This window comes from Gracilinanus agilis, chromosome 2 (assembly GCF_016433145.1).
Source record: "Gracilinanus agilis isolate LMUSP501 chromosome 2, AgileGrace, whole genome shotgun sequence".
Classification (NCBI taxonomy): Eukaryota; Metazoa; Chordata; class Mammalia; order Didelphimorphia; family Didelphidae; genus Gracilinanus; species Gracilinanus agilis.
This window is the reverse complement of record NC_058131.1, coordinates 647,803,643-647,817,896: the sequence shown is the minus strand read 5'-3', so window position 1 is coordinate 647,817,896 and position 14,254 is coordinate 647,803,643. Positions and strand designations below refer to the sequence as shown.

At 39.1% G+C, this 14,254-nt stretch overlaps 1 protein-coding gene across 1 annotated transcript in view; it reads left to right on the top strand.

Annotated features, from left to right (window-relative positions):
- SLIT1 (slit guidance ligand 1) overlaps positions 1-14,254 on the top strand; it is a 250,314-nt gene that overhangs the window by 25,552 nt on the left and 210,508 nt on the right. Inside the window, exons 2-4 of the mRNA XM_044660208.1 lie at positions 1,352-1,423; positions 4,295-4,366; positions 10,203-10,274. Coding sequence (XP_044516143.1) covers positions 1,352-1,423; positions 4,295-4,366; positions 10,203-10,274 — 216 coding nt within the window. The remainder of the gene's footprint in view (positions 1-1,351; positions 1,424-4,294; positions 4,367-10,202; positions 10,275-14,254) is intronic.

Sequence of the window (14,254 nt, the reverse complement as noted above, 5' to 3'; positions counted from 1 at the left end):
CTCTAAAACAATGATCCTCTGATACCATCTTAGTTTGCAGCAGGCAGATTGGTGTACCCTCTCTTCCCTAAGCCTGCCTTGCCCCTCTGAGCTGTGATTAAGCTGTTCCCTTGAACTTCTAATGTCTTTCCTCTCACACTTCTTCTGGTGAATCCCAATATGCGTGTCTCCTTCCAACCTTTACATTGCTTTCTTTGCCTGGAATTGCCCCCCTTCTCCCCACCAATTCAGCAAATATTTATTATGCCCCCAATGTGAGGTCCTCAAGGGCAAGGACTAACATTTTTCATCTTAATATCTTCAACACCAATCATGGTAGTAAGTGTTTCTTTCATGGCACATATGTAGCAGTGGCACAATCAATATCTATTGAATTAAACTGAATGCCCTTGAGGATCTCATGTTTTACAGGGATTGGAATATAATGTATACGATGATAACCATCATACAAGGTAGGCAATAATAGGGGCGAAGGAGAGATTCAGACATAGTGCTTTGGGGATATTGAAGAAGTTCAGAAGGAGACGCAGAGCAGGCCCACTTTATTGATACAGGTCAGATTTAATTTCTACTTCTTGAAAAACAAAATAGATAAATGAAAATTCATGGGGGAGTTTTTTGTCTTTTTTTTTTTTTTTTTTTTTTACAAAATCCTCTTTATTGTTCTTTGTATTTTGGAATATTTGTATTTGTGGAGGGTTAAATTAGAAAATTTTGAAAGGAAATTTTGAAGGAGAGAATGCTTTTAGCAGGGGATAGGAAAATGGAAAGAATGAAGAAAAATGTCATAGAGGTGGAGAATGACTTTATGAAAGACAAGAGTTCTAGAAAATGAGGAGGGGAAACCTTCCCTTATTCTAGGTATAGGGGACACTTGCCAAATGTACACAGGTGGGAGATAGCACATCAAATTTAGGAAACAGCCAGCAGTCCAATTTGGCTCTTGACACAAGGTACATTAAAGGGATTGATATGAAATAGGGCTGAAAAGTTAGCCAAATTGTGAAAGACTTTAAATATTAGGCAGTGGATATTGAGTTTTATCTTATGGACAATAGGGAGCCATTGAAAGTTTCTGAGGCGGGCAATAACATGTTCAGAACTCTGCCTTAGAACGATTATTTTGGCCCCTATGCCAAGGATGGTTTGGAGAAGGGATAGATTAGAATAGAGTTAGATGTAAAGAAAACACACAAAACATCACTTAGGCTGTGTGATACACTTGTGTGTTCAGGTGTATCAGTTGGGAAACATAGTGTCCTATTTAACAGATATGTTAACAGTCCATGTATTCTGTATCCTTACTCTTCTAGTCTGCTCAATGAATGCCTTTTCTTCTTTGCTTCTCTAGGGAACTCAATGGTAACAACATCACTCGGATCCACAAGAATGATTTTGCAGGGCTGAAGCAGCTGCGCGTGTTGTGAGTGTCTCCTTTCCTTGGCTTTTTCTTGGTCCCTTGTCCCTTTCTTTGTTTCCTGGTCCATTCTTGGCACTTTTGTTGCAGGATTTCAAGGCTTGAGTTGTGAGATCTGAGTGATGCCCTGTTAGGGGCTGAGTCCTGGCTTCGATGGTAGAGAACTAACGAGGAGCCTTGAGCCGTTCTAATGTGGGTTACAAGATGGACCTCTCCAAAGGGCTTACAGTCAAGGGAAGAGATGGGGAAACAGGAAAGAGTCATTTGTGTGTGTGTGTGTGTGTGTGTGTGTGTGTGTGTGTGTGTGTGTGTGTGTGTGTGTGTCTGAAGCTTCCAAGCCTCAGTAGCTGTCCTCTATCAGGGGCTAGAAATTATATGTTACAGAAACTTCATTCAATACCCATGGAAAGAATACTGCCCTTGGGGTCAGGAGACCCAGCTTCTAGTCCTAATCTATTGCTGATCCATTGTGTGACTTTGGGCAAGCTTCTTCCTCCTGGGTCTTAGATTCTCTATGTAAAATGAGGGGATTGGACTAAATGGGCTCAGAGGTCCCCCTGGCTCACTGGCTATGGACCTGTGAGATAGCAAACATCTGAGAGCCTTTCCATCCCTTAAATCTATGATCCATTGATCCTAGGAGCCATTGGGATAGAGTGGTACGGGCACTGACTCTAGATCAGAAGTCCTCCGTTCAAATCTGATGTCTACTACTTGTGTGGCCTTGGGCAAATCACTCGCCTTCTTTGTTCCTGTTTCTTCATCTGCAAAATGGAGGGGTTGGACCAGAAGGCTTGGGAAGTTCCTTCCAGGCAAGACCTATGATCTGTAGATAACAATGGAGGTCTCTTCTAGCTCAGACATTCTAGGACTCTGTGAGCTCCATAAAGTTAGCCTTTATATCTCCAATTCAGGAACAATAAAGAACACAGGAACAATAAAGGTGGGGTGTATTTTTTTTAAACCCTTACCTTCTGTCTTGGAGTCAATACTGTATATTGGCTCCAAGGCAGAAGATTGGTAAGGGTAGGCAATGAGGGTCAAGTGACTTGCCCAGGGTCACACAGCTGGGAAGTGTCTGAGGCTAGATTTGAACCTAGGACCTCCCGTCTCTAGGTCTAGCTCTCAATCCACTGAGCTACCCAGCTGCCCCCCAGGTGGGGTGTATTTTTGAAGCATCCATAGATGTTCAAAGACATCTGATATAGCTAAACAGTTGTAAATGGGTATGACTATCACCAGGGACAAATATGTTTGGGAGCATGAGGAGCACCTAAGTGCCACAATTGTGTAATTGGAAATCTTGTACCTTTAAAACTACATTACCCAGGAGTCCACTGACTTCCTGTCATTACGGGCTGACATAGATAGGAGATAAATTTGGTGGATTTCTGTGTCTAATGCTCTTTCCTTCCTGTGAAGGCAGCTGTGAACACAGGACTTTTGAACAGGTAGATCAGCTTGGGTATGTTTTGTTACCTTTTTATTCCTTTACTTCTACTGATTATAAATAAATTTTATGAAACTATAATATTTGAAGTTATTATATATTAATTTTTATTTTTACACAATAGAGCACTGGATCTAGAGTCAGAAAGATTCCTCCTCCTGAATTCAAATATGGCTTTGGAAATTTACTAGTTTGTGACTCTGGGTAAGACACTTAACACTGTTTGCCTCAGTTTCTTCATCTGCAAAATGAGCCAGAGAAGGAAATGGTAAATCACTCCAGTATCTTTGCCAAGAAAACCCCAAATGGTATCACAAAGAGTCAGACACAACTGAAAAATGACTAAACATGGGGAGCCAAGCTGAACAGATCCAAGGATTATGGGTTTATGGCTGTAAGAGACCTTGGAGTCTAACCCCTTAATTTTACAGATGAGGAAACTGAGGCAGACTTGACCAGGGTCACATAGCTAGTTCATATCTGAGGCAGGATTTGATCTTAAAATTTCCTGACTTCTAATTGTTGCCTAGTACTCTTTCCACTGAACCACTTAGTTGCCTTAGCTTGAATCATGGGAGTAAGGGGAGAGCAAGGAAAGGAGAAACCAAGTTATAGGAGACCACAGACCCATCCTTTATCTCTTTCACTTCTTTATAAACATGGTGGTAGAAGGGAGGACTTTGAAAGGCAGGAGACTGTTAACATTGTACCAAGAGCTAAGATGCTACTGTAGATTCACCATTGCCTTAGAATCTTGCATCCTTTCATTTGAGATATAGGGAGACACAAGATCAGGGAGGGTATGGGGAAAATAAAGAACAAAACCAAGAGCTTGTGTATGGGTAGTGATGACTTGGCGTAGGTGTCCCATTTTCATCCAAAGCAGATGGGGGAAGTGGGAGGTTTGTGTGATGTCTGCCAGCTGCCAGTGCATTTTCTGCCCTCATAAGCTCTGCCCAGTTGGCACTGTCCTTTGCCCACTTGCAGCATGCTGTACTTGCTGTTCTGCTGCTTGGACATGTGCCCTCTGGGTTGGTGCTGGAGGCTTTGCTGAGATGGACATTCACGCCAGGGCCTGACAGACCCATGCCCCATGCTCGCTACGGACTAAATTAGAGTTGTCCGTTGCTACATTTTTGGAAAGATAATCTGGGAGCTTGGTGGATGCATGGCCCTTTGCCATGGGGTTGCCTGTTTCCAGTGAGACAGGGCTGGGCAGGGGAGGAGGCATTTATGTAACAGGGTCTGGTTCTGGAAAGAAGCCTTTGTTGTTGAATTCACCAGACTTCAAGGAAACCCCATCTACTCCAGAAGGGTCTAAATAGGACACCCTAGGTCGTATACTTTATTATTCTCTTGCTCTGAATTCGCCTTTTATTTCTTGGAGTCCTTGACCTAGAGCAGTCTTTGTCTCTTTGCCTCACCAGACAACTGATGGAAAATCAGATTGGAGCAGTGGAGCGAGGAGCTTTTGATGACATGAGGGAGCTGGAGAGACTGTGAGTATCCACAGGGCACAGAAATGGAGGAGAAGTTGGATATACAGAGGGCCCCATGCATGAATTTTTTACTCATGGTGTCCCAGCCATATTTCTTAGACTTGTAAAAAAATGTAATGAGAAGAAATCTTTCCTTTTCCTTCTTCCCAGTTTTGTTTTAATGTTTTATTGATGCGCTTTAAAACACATTGCTGTCATTTTCTAATACATTTTTCTCCTTACAATTGATATTGGCTTAGCTGATGGTTAGCATTGACTCATCCAGCAATAGTTTTAATTGGCTGTTGGGCATGATGCTGACTTTTAGCTCAGCTAGCTGACGATGGGGGATACAGGAACATTGGCTGACCCTGTACGTGGCTTCCTCTGCCCACCTTCCCCCGGTTCAACAAAAAGAGGTCTTCGGCATCAGTGGCCTGCTTCATGCATCGCTGCTCTGAAAAGCAGGGGCAGTAGAGGGGACATCGGAGCATCTTCAAATTGCTTGCTTCCTTACCATCTTTTAAGCAACTGTGATAATGGAGAGGTAGGACTTCCAGGAGGGTCCTACATATTAACAAATGGGATAGTGACTTCATATCCTCGGAATCCACCAATGTGGTTATGGCTTTGGTGGAGGATGGCTAGAAGAAGACAATTCTCAACAAACATCTTCCAAAACAGAGGAGAGACAAATCAACCAGATCATCTATGCAAGAGAGAAAGGTTTTGCTCATCTCCTGACATTTTATGGGGTGAACCACCAGAGGATGTATTAAGAGTTCTTCTATATATCCTTTTCCAATTATTCTCTTCAGTGATCTGATCAAGGAGTATCTAGGAGCTATGGCTAAATTCACCTTTTTAAAGAGAATGTGACAATGTGGCAGCTAGGTGGCTCAGTGGATGGAGAGCCTGGTCTAGAAAAAGGAGGTCTTGAGTTGCAATGTGTCTTCGGACACTTCCTAGTGTCTTTGTGACCTTGGGCAAGTCACTTAACCACCACTGCTTAGCCCTTGCCCCTCTTCTGCCTTGGGACACTATGTAGTATTAACTCTAAGACAGAAGGTAAGGGTTTTTAAAAAAAGAAAATAAATATCATAGTCGGATCTCTACTTACTAGAGATTGTGTGAGGGAAAAAGCATTGAGGTTGGAGGAAGAAGCTAATAGAAATGGAAATACTATTATCAGTTGCCATACCATGGTTAAAGGATTCGAAGTTGTCTCTTTCCATTGTTTTGAGGTCTAAGAGGATCTTTTTTTTTTTTCCTTTCAAAAATGACTCTTTTTTTTCTTTTAGAAGACACCTTTGGAGCAAACACTTTTCCCTAGCAGGCAGGTGGGAAGGGATAGCCACAAATATAACCTCTGGGCCGGATTGGACCTTTGCAATTCTCTAAGGTAGAGGTGCTTCCCTGCCTTATGTAGCTGATGAAAGGTTATTTTCCTGAAGTTGATTATGGATTGCTTATAGCCCTAAGGTCAGTCAATTTCCAGTGGCCCTATGATTTTATGATTGCTGGAGGAAATTAAGAAAATAATTTTTTGAATTTTCTTGCTTGTTCTCATATTCTAATGCTGTTTGGATTCCGTAGCTCTAACCATATGAGAAATTCCTTGGTCCAAGTTGTGCTTAACACTTGGTAAGAACTTAATAAATGCCTGTTAAATTGAATTGAAGCCAGGGACCATATTTTGTATTTTAGAATGCCCTGTGGCACCTAACATAGTGTTGAATTTTTAATAGAACTTAATAAATACTTACATGGAATTGAATGATTCATTCGATTTCAAAACATTACAGCCTCATTTCTGGTGGTATCAAACTCTATTAAATGGTGCAGTTTTGTGAATAGGCTTGAACTTCACAATTAAGAGAAACATGGAAAGAATTGTTTGACTTGATGCAGAATGAAATAAGTAGGATGTAGGGGATAAAGTATATAACAATTATGATAATGAAAATAAAGAACATTAAAATAAAACCAAATGCTGGATAATTATAGTGATGAATCTTGATGTTCAGCAAGGATATGTGAAAATACCTCCTTCCTTTTAAGAAAGAGGTGGTACTTCCTAGCTGTGTGACCCTGGGCAAGTCCCTTCATCCCCATTTGCTTAGCCCTTATCACTCTCCTGTTTTGGAACCAATACTTGATATTGATTTTAAGACAGAAGGTAAGGGTTTAAAAAAATCAGCTTAACCAATGGTTTGTCTGTTTTATTGTTGTTGTTTTTTATTAGGCCAACTACTAGTTTTATTTATTAATTCAATGGATTTCTAATCCTCAGTTTTATTGATCTCATCTTTAACTTTCAAGATTTCCTTGGTGTTTAATTGGGAATTTTTTATTTGTTCTTTTTCTAGTTTTTTAAATTGTATACCCAATTCATTGATCTGGTATTTTACTAATATTGTATAAACATTTAGAGATTTAATTTTTCCTCTGACTACTGCTCTTGCTACATCCCATAAGTTTTGGTATGTCATCTCATTATTACCATTCTCTTTAATAAAATTATTTATTTTTTCTGTTAAAAAAGAGGTGGCAGACTATGGGTAAGGACTGTTACATGTACTGTCAGATGTGGTTACTGGACTGATTGGTATTGTCTAGTTATTTTTCTCTGTTGTAAGGGAGAGCTCCCTTGATGGCATTGGGAGCTATATCTTAAAGAACCTGTGACATAAAGACAAAAAGCATCCATAAAGCTTAATTTTTTTGAACCAAAAGAGCATAAATGACATATCAGGTCAAGCTTATGGAGCCAAGTATTCTATTTTTTTCTTTGTAAAGATATTTTATCAATTACATGTAATAAAATTTCATATAAGTTTTCCAAAGTTATATGATCTAAATTATCTCCCTTCCTCCAAAACCTCCCCCTTCCCAGAGTTGGCAAGCAATTTGATCTGGGTTATACATGTATTATCATGCAAAATATATTTCCATATCATCCATTTTTAAGAGAATAACTAAATAATAATAATAAAAATAAAACCAACCTTCCCCCAATAAAACCCCAAATAAACTGGTGAAAAATAATATGCTTTGATCTGCCTTTTCAATCTAATAGTTCTTTCCCTGGAGGTGGAGAGCGTTCTTTGTCATAAGTCCCTCAGAATTGACCTGGATCATTGTATTGCTAAGTTTTTCACAGCTGATCATTCCACAATATTGCTGTTAATTTCATATTTGATAAACTCAAACATCCTAGCTTTTGGGATAAGAACTCAGTATTTGAAAAAAACTTCTGGGAAAATTGGAAAATAGTATGGCAAAAATTATGTTTAGATCAATATTTCATACCTTATACCAATATAAGGTCAAAATGGGTATATGACTTAAACATAGAGAGTGAAATGATAAATACATGAGGGGACATAGAATAGTTCACCTGTCAGATCTGTGGAGAAAAGAATTTATGACCAAACAAGAGAGAGAGAACATTACAAGATGTAAAATGATGTAAAATGAATAATTTTGATTATGTTAAATTAAAAAAGGTTTGCACAATATTGCTGTTACAGTGTATAATTTTCTTCTGCTTCTGCTTCTTTGATTCTTCATCAGTTCACATAGGTCTTTCTGATTCTTTATGAAATCATCCTGTTCATTATATTTGACAGCACAGTAGTATTTCACCACCAACATACTAGCATTCTATTTCTGACAATGATAAAAAGAAACTTTTTTTTTTTTGAGAGGTCAATGAAATCATCCTGGAAAAGTTAGAAATGCACCTCACATATCCTATACTTTCTTCTTATTTTGTTGTGGATTTATTGATCATTGAATCACAGAACTTCAAATTTGCCTGGTACAAGTCATCTATTTCACAGATGAAGAGAAGGGACTTTGAATATCCAAAAGACTAGTTATCACTCATTTTCCCAGCTCATTTTGGAGTTCTTTAAATCATTAGCCTATTTTAATTCCCGAATAAACAAATCTTAGAAGTTTATTGTCCATGATATAAAGTGATGCTTTCTGAAATCCCTTTATAGGTATTTATTTGCCTTGAAAAATCCTTTAAAGTTCAGTGGATGCAGAGTTCTAGTATTCTGGGGTATTATGCATAAGCCTATATTCCCCCAATCTATAATCATGATTTTATAGATGTCAGCCATAAACTCTCTCATCTTCATTTTTCCAAATGGAAAAGCATTCCTTTTCCGAAGATGATTCTCAGAGGGCAGGTTCTTCATGCCTTCTATCATTTTAGTTGCTTCTGGTGGAACAATTACAGTTCTGTTGGGTTGTCCTTTGCATTATCCTCCCTTTGTAAATATAATTCGAAGAATTAAAAAATCTGAATCACGGAGAAATGGCCGTCCACTAAAAAACCTACTCTGATTTCTCATTGTGGGATAGAGGCAATCCTAGATAGTTAGAGGTTATGCTGGCAGAATACAAGCTCTGGTAGCTGCTCGCTGCCCTCGCCCCAAAAGCTGGAAAGATTTGAGCAGGCCCCTGTACCAGAATACATTTCTATCATCTAGGGACCTGTCTGGCTAAGTTCAGAGAAGCTTATTACCAGAAGTTTGGCCACAGAATAATGAGTGTTTTTGGCCGTAGAACTCATAAAGATTGCCAAGGCAAAGCACGGTCATGATACAAATTAGGAGGGGATGTCCCTCTGGGTGAAGCTGTGTATCCCTTAAGCTGAAATATGGGCAAGTAACAAGTTTTCCTGAAATTAATTAATTCAGATAGGGAAAGATGAGTCTGATTCTCGAGGTCTAGTCCAAGATTGTTGATAGAATCACAGGATGTTAGAGCTGGAAAAGGGCATTAGAGATCATCTCCCCATCTTCCTACATGAAGCCATTTCTGATCCTGCTCAACTGATAGCACCCTTCCTCTTAAAACTACCTTGAATTAATTTTGTCTCTATTCTGTACATATTTATATAAGTACCTGTGATCTCCTCTGTTAGAATGTAAGGTTCTTGAGGAAAGAGATCATTTCATTCTTATTTTTGTGTCTCCAGGGCTTTTCTCAGTGGCTAGTACAGCATAAGGGCTTAATAAATGCTTGCTTGTGTCCTTGTTTGACCCAAGACCATACATACAGCTACTGAGTGACCAAACTAGGAGCAGAACCTAGGCCTCTGGCTCCCGTTCTGATATTTTTTTTTTCCTCTCATAACTCAGTGCTTTCCTCCTCTGGATTATCTTTCCTAGTTAGGTTACATTTATAGAACTCAGAGTTTCTCCCCTGCCCCTTGGGAAAACTGTAACTATATTGGTAATTTTTCCAGATAAATTAAAATTTTATATAAGATGACCCATTTAAAAATGCTGTGATAAATGAGTGTCATTTAAATGGACTGCTAAATGTAGATATGTAAGTGTTTGAACATATGCCCTAAATTCCCTTCCTTCCCTCTGGTTTCTAACTAATCACCCAAATTTAAGTGAGTCTGTGTAGGTGGACTTTGGCAGCTTGGTTGTCCAAATTGGAGGATAGTTTAGGGTTCATCCTTTGGGGTTCTATTTAATAATGAGAGCTGGCATTTATATAACACATATCCAATGTGAAGGGCAGTTGCTAATAGGATGGGAATTCTAGAAGTCATAAAGGTAGGTTAGGATAGAATAGGATATTAGATCAATGCCAGTTGAGTTGCTAGTTTTCTTTAATATCTCATCATGCAGTCATTGTAGGGCACACGATGCTAAAATGAAGAAATCCACAGTGGAGAGCATGCATGTATGTGTATTCATGTGTGTGTACATATACATATAAGTCCTGAAGAGTTAAGATAACTCAGCATCCTTTCTACTGTGGAGCAAATTCCTTTTCTTCCCCCTGAAAAAATGAAGTTATTTTAATTTTTTCTTTTCTCTAGACGACTGAACCGGAACCATCTGCACTTGTTACCAGAACTACTGTTCCAGAATAACCAGGCGCTCTCAAGACTGTGAGTAACCTTTTTTCATCCTTGGAATATTTTTCTGTTCTTGCCATTCTTGGCAAGATAAGTGGGGAGCGTTGGGGAGTCAGTGAGAATTGCGTCTGGGCTCTTCTTAGCACTGCTTGCCATTAGCTTGCCTTTCATCTGGTCAGAAACACTCATGGGGGTCAAACCCCATTTAAAAGAACAGTATACTCGAACATTGCTTTATTGTAAGAACACAATTACAGTGTGGGGTCAGGCCATGATTCAGGAGGGATAATGGTCTCCAATCATAGTCCTTCTGGCTATGATAGAAAAAAACGAGGGCAGTATTATGGGAGTGTGTAGTTGACCTCAGTTTCCCTTAATATCTTGTTCTGAATCTGGACCTTTTGAGTCAGGAAGACCTGGGTCTAAATCCTGGCTCTGAAACTATGTAGGTGACCCTATGCAAGTCACTTAACCTTTATGTGCCTTCATGGGTGGTAACTCTCAAAGACTTAGAGTTGGGATCAGAGATGGCAAAAGGAGTTCCCCAGACTAACAATATCACAGATCTTTAGGGTTTTTGTGTCCAATCTAATAGACTTCTCCGAGCCTTTCTTGAACCTTAAATAGGTTTAATAGGCTAAATAGGTTGTTTTGATCCTTTCCCTCCAGATATTCATAGGTACTTGCTATGTGTAACACATTGTGCCAGACTCTAGGGAGAAATATAAAGGGAAAATAAGATAGGATTCCTTCCCTCAAGGAAATCAAAAAGGGTGATCAACAGAGGATTGGTGATATTCTAATTCGTATTAAAAAAAAGAGTAAGAAGTGAAATGAGATCAGACGAGGAGATGAAAAAATTCAGATTTGGGTTGAGAAGTAGGGAAGATTTCGTGGAAGATGTGGCAGTCAAAACTACCTCTTGAAGGAAGGGGAATGCTAATAACAATAGCTAGCATTTATCTAGCACTGTAAGGCTTAGAGTGCCTTAGAAATACTATTTCACTGAATCCTCACAATGACCCTAGCAGATATGTGCTATTATTATCCCCATTTTACAGATAAGGAAAATGAGTTACAGAGAAGCCAAATGATTAGCATTTGAGGCAGGATTTGATCTGAAATCTTCCTGACTCCAGGGCTAGTGCCCCGTCCACTGTGCCAACTAGGTAAGATGTCGAGAGATGGTGAGGGGGAAGAATATTCCAGATATAGAGAACAACTTGGAGGTAACAACCAAGGTAAGAGGGATCATATCTAGTTTAGTCAGAGTATAGAAACACATGAAAGGCAGATGTGTAAGAGAAGCTTATTAACTTTTATGAAAAGGAATACTTTCCTTTGTCCTAAATGTATCTCTTTCAAGTGTATAAGGTTCCCTCCATTTCTAGTTATTTCATGATTTCACAAACAAATATCATCCAACATTAATTTCACAGACTCCTAAACTCTGGAGTTAGGAAGAGACTGTACAGATTTCCACAGCCCAGTAGAGAAATCCTTTCTACAATCCTTACAAATTCAGATTGGTCGATTCTTTGATTAGATGTTCTTTAAAAACAAAGCAAACCCTTACCTTCTGTCTTAGAATCAATCCTAAGTATTAGCTCCAAGGCAGAAGAGCAGCAAGTGCTAGGTAATTGGAGTTATGTGACTTGCCCAAGTTCACACAGCTAGGAAGGGTATGAGGCCAAATTTGAACCCAGGGCTTCCTTTCTCCAAGTCTGGCTCTCTATCTACTGGGCCACCTACCTATCCCTGATAATACATATTCATTAAGAGGAAGTTAACCTACCCAATTATCTCTCTTTGTAACTTCCCAACATCTCTGGATATCAGAATAGGAAGATGCCTCAGAGGCCATAGAATTTATCGTCTAACCACTTTTGCTTCAAGATCCATAGTGAAAGGGAACCTACTACTACCTCAGACAGCTCGATCCACTTTTGATTTGCTCTCATTGTTATAATGGGAAGTCCTTCTTGATATTAAGTCTAAAATCTGCCCACTGTGCATTTTCCCTCCATTGTTTCTAGTTTTGCCCTCTGGGGCCGAGCAGAACAAATCTAACCCTTCTTTCTCATGACAGCCTTTCAAGTTCTTGAAGTCAGGGTTACTGTGTCACCCGTAAGTCTTCATTTTGGAACATCCCTTGTTTCTTAAGCAGATGACTTCATGGGGCATGATCTCAAGTCCTTTCATCATCCTCATTGTCCTTTCTTTGGATGCTATCCAGCTTCTTCCTCCAGTGTGGTGTCCAGTCCTATGAGTGTGATAGGACCAATGCTAAGTGCCAAAGAGTCTCTCACCCCTCCTTGTTCCAGATCCTGTGACTCTGTCAAAGTGTAAGAGAAGCTTACTAAATATTGTGAAAAGGTGCCTACCTGTGTGGCATTGGGAAGACACTTTGCTTGTCTGTGCCTCAATTTCCTATAAGATCTAGCCTGGAGGGTTGTAGTAGATGCCCTCTGAGGTATCTTCTAAATCAAGATATCTAATCCTCAATTTCATCTTAGTAGGATCAGCTCATCAGATGAACCTGTCAAGAGCCTTTCCAGTTTTATCATTCAGTATATCAACTATCCTTCCCCAGCATTGTGCCAACTGCAAATTTGAAAAGCATATCATGCCTGCCTTTATCTAAGACACCAATAAAACAGCAAATAGGTCAGAACTAACAGAACCTTGGAGTCCTCAAAGTTGATATCAGTGTTTGTCTTTGTTATTAGACTGTGAGCTCCTTGAGAACAGAGACTGACTTAAACCTCTATCTAGCCATCTCCTTCCTTCCTTCCTTCCTTTTTCTTTCTTTCTTTCTTTCTTTCTTTCTTTCTTTCTTTCTTTCTTTCTTTCTTTCTTTCTTTCTTTCTTTCTTTCTTTCTTTCTTTCTTCCTCTCTCTCTTTCTTTCTTTCTTCCTTTCTTCCTTTCTTCTTTCCTGGGGCCCTCCAGACAAAGGTAAAAAAAAGACAATGTAATCAAGAAAAACTTGTCAGAATGAGCAAAGAATCTCAAAAATTATTTATTCTTGTTTTCCAAACGAGTAAGAGAATTGCTATAATTCACAAGTCCAAGACAAAGGCAAAAATCATCTCTAGAAATTCTTTCATTCAGATTTATTGGATTTCCATGATCTGTTGTTTTACTGTTGACTGAGTTTTTCCTTTCAATGCTAATTTCCCTTACCTCTCTCAAAGGCTCAATTGAGCAATAACAAACTTTTCACTTTTGCTCCAGAGATGTGGTTGTTCAAGATGGTTGGCCCTGCATGAAACCAGGGTGATTTCAAAATGGCTAAATTTCAGGAGTGGAGGAAAAAGATCTAGGTGTGCTAATGGTAAAGTGCTTTAAGAAGATCCCTTGGGAAGGAAATGCTCTCCATGAAGTGTAGGCTTAAAATTCACTTTTTATAATATTCTTCATCTATCACATTTCCTCCCCCGCACCTGGCAATTTTATCTTTAAGTTTAAAAGAAATCACTCCCACAGTTGTCCAGGGAATGCCATCTTATTTCAGTCAAATTAGCACATGTGGTTCTTTCTAGAACTATGAAGTAAAGAAGAATAAAAAATCCAGGCCTTGATGACTTAAACAGAAGACATATCAAAGTAAAAGAGAAGCTAAGGGGGATGAAAAGACGGAAATGAGAGAAGCCAAAGACAGCCAATGTGATGAGGCCAACAGTGGTTGCTTCCTGTAGATATGTTTCTTAATTATGAGTGTGTGTGTGTATGTATGTATGTGTGTGTGTGTGTGTGTGTGTGTGTGTGTGTGTAATTTGATCCCATCTGTTCCATCAATTTGACCTCTGAATGAATAAATATACTAAGCCCTAGACTAGTAGTACTCCCATAAGTTTTGGATATAAAAGAAGTAAGAACACTTCTGTGAATTGTTGAAGAAGAAATCACTGTACTTAATTTTAAGTCACTTTCCAAGATGTCATAAGACAAATTCCAGCTGTTTCCAGAGATCAGGAAAGGAGACAACTGATGGTCAAAAAAAAAAAAAAAA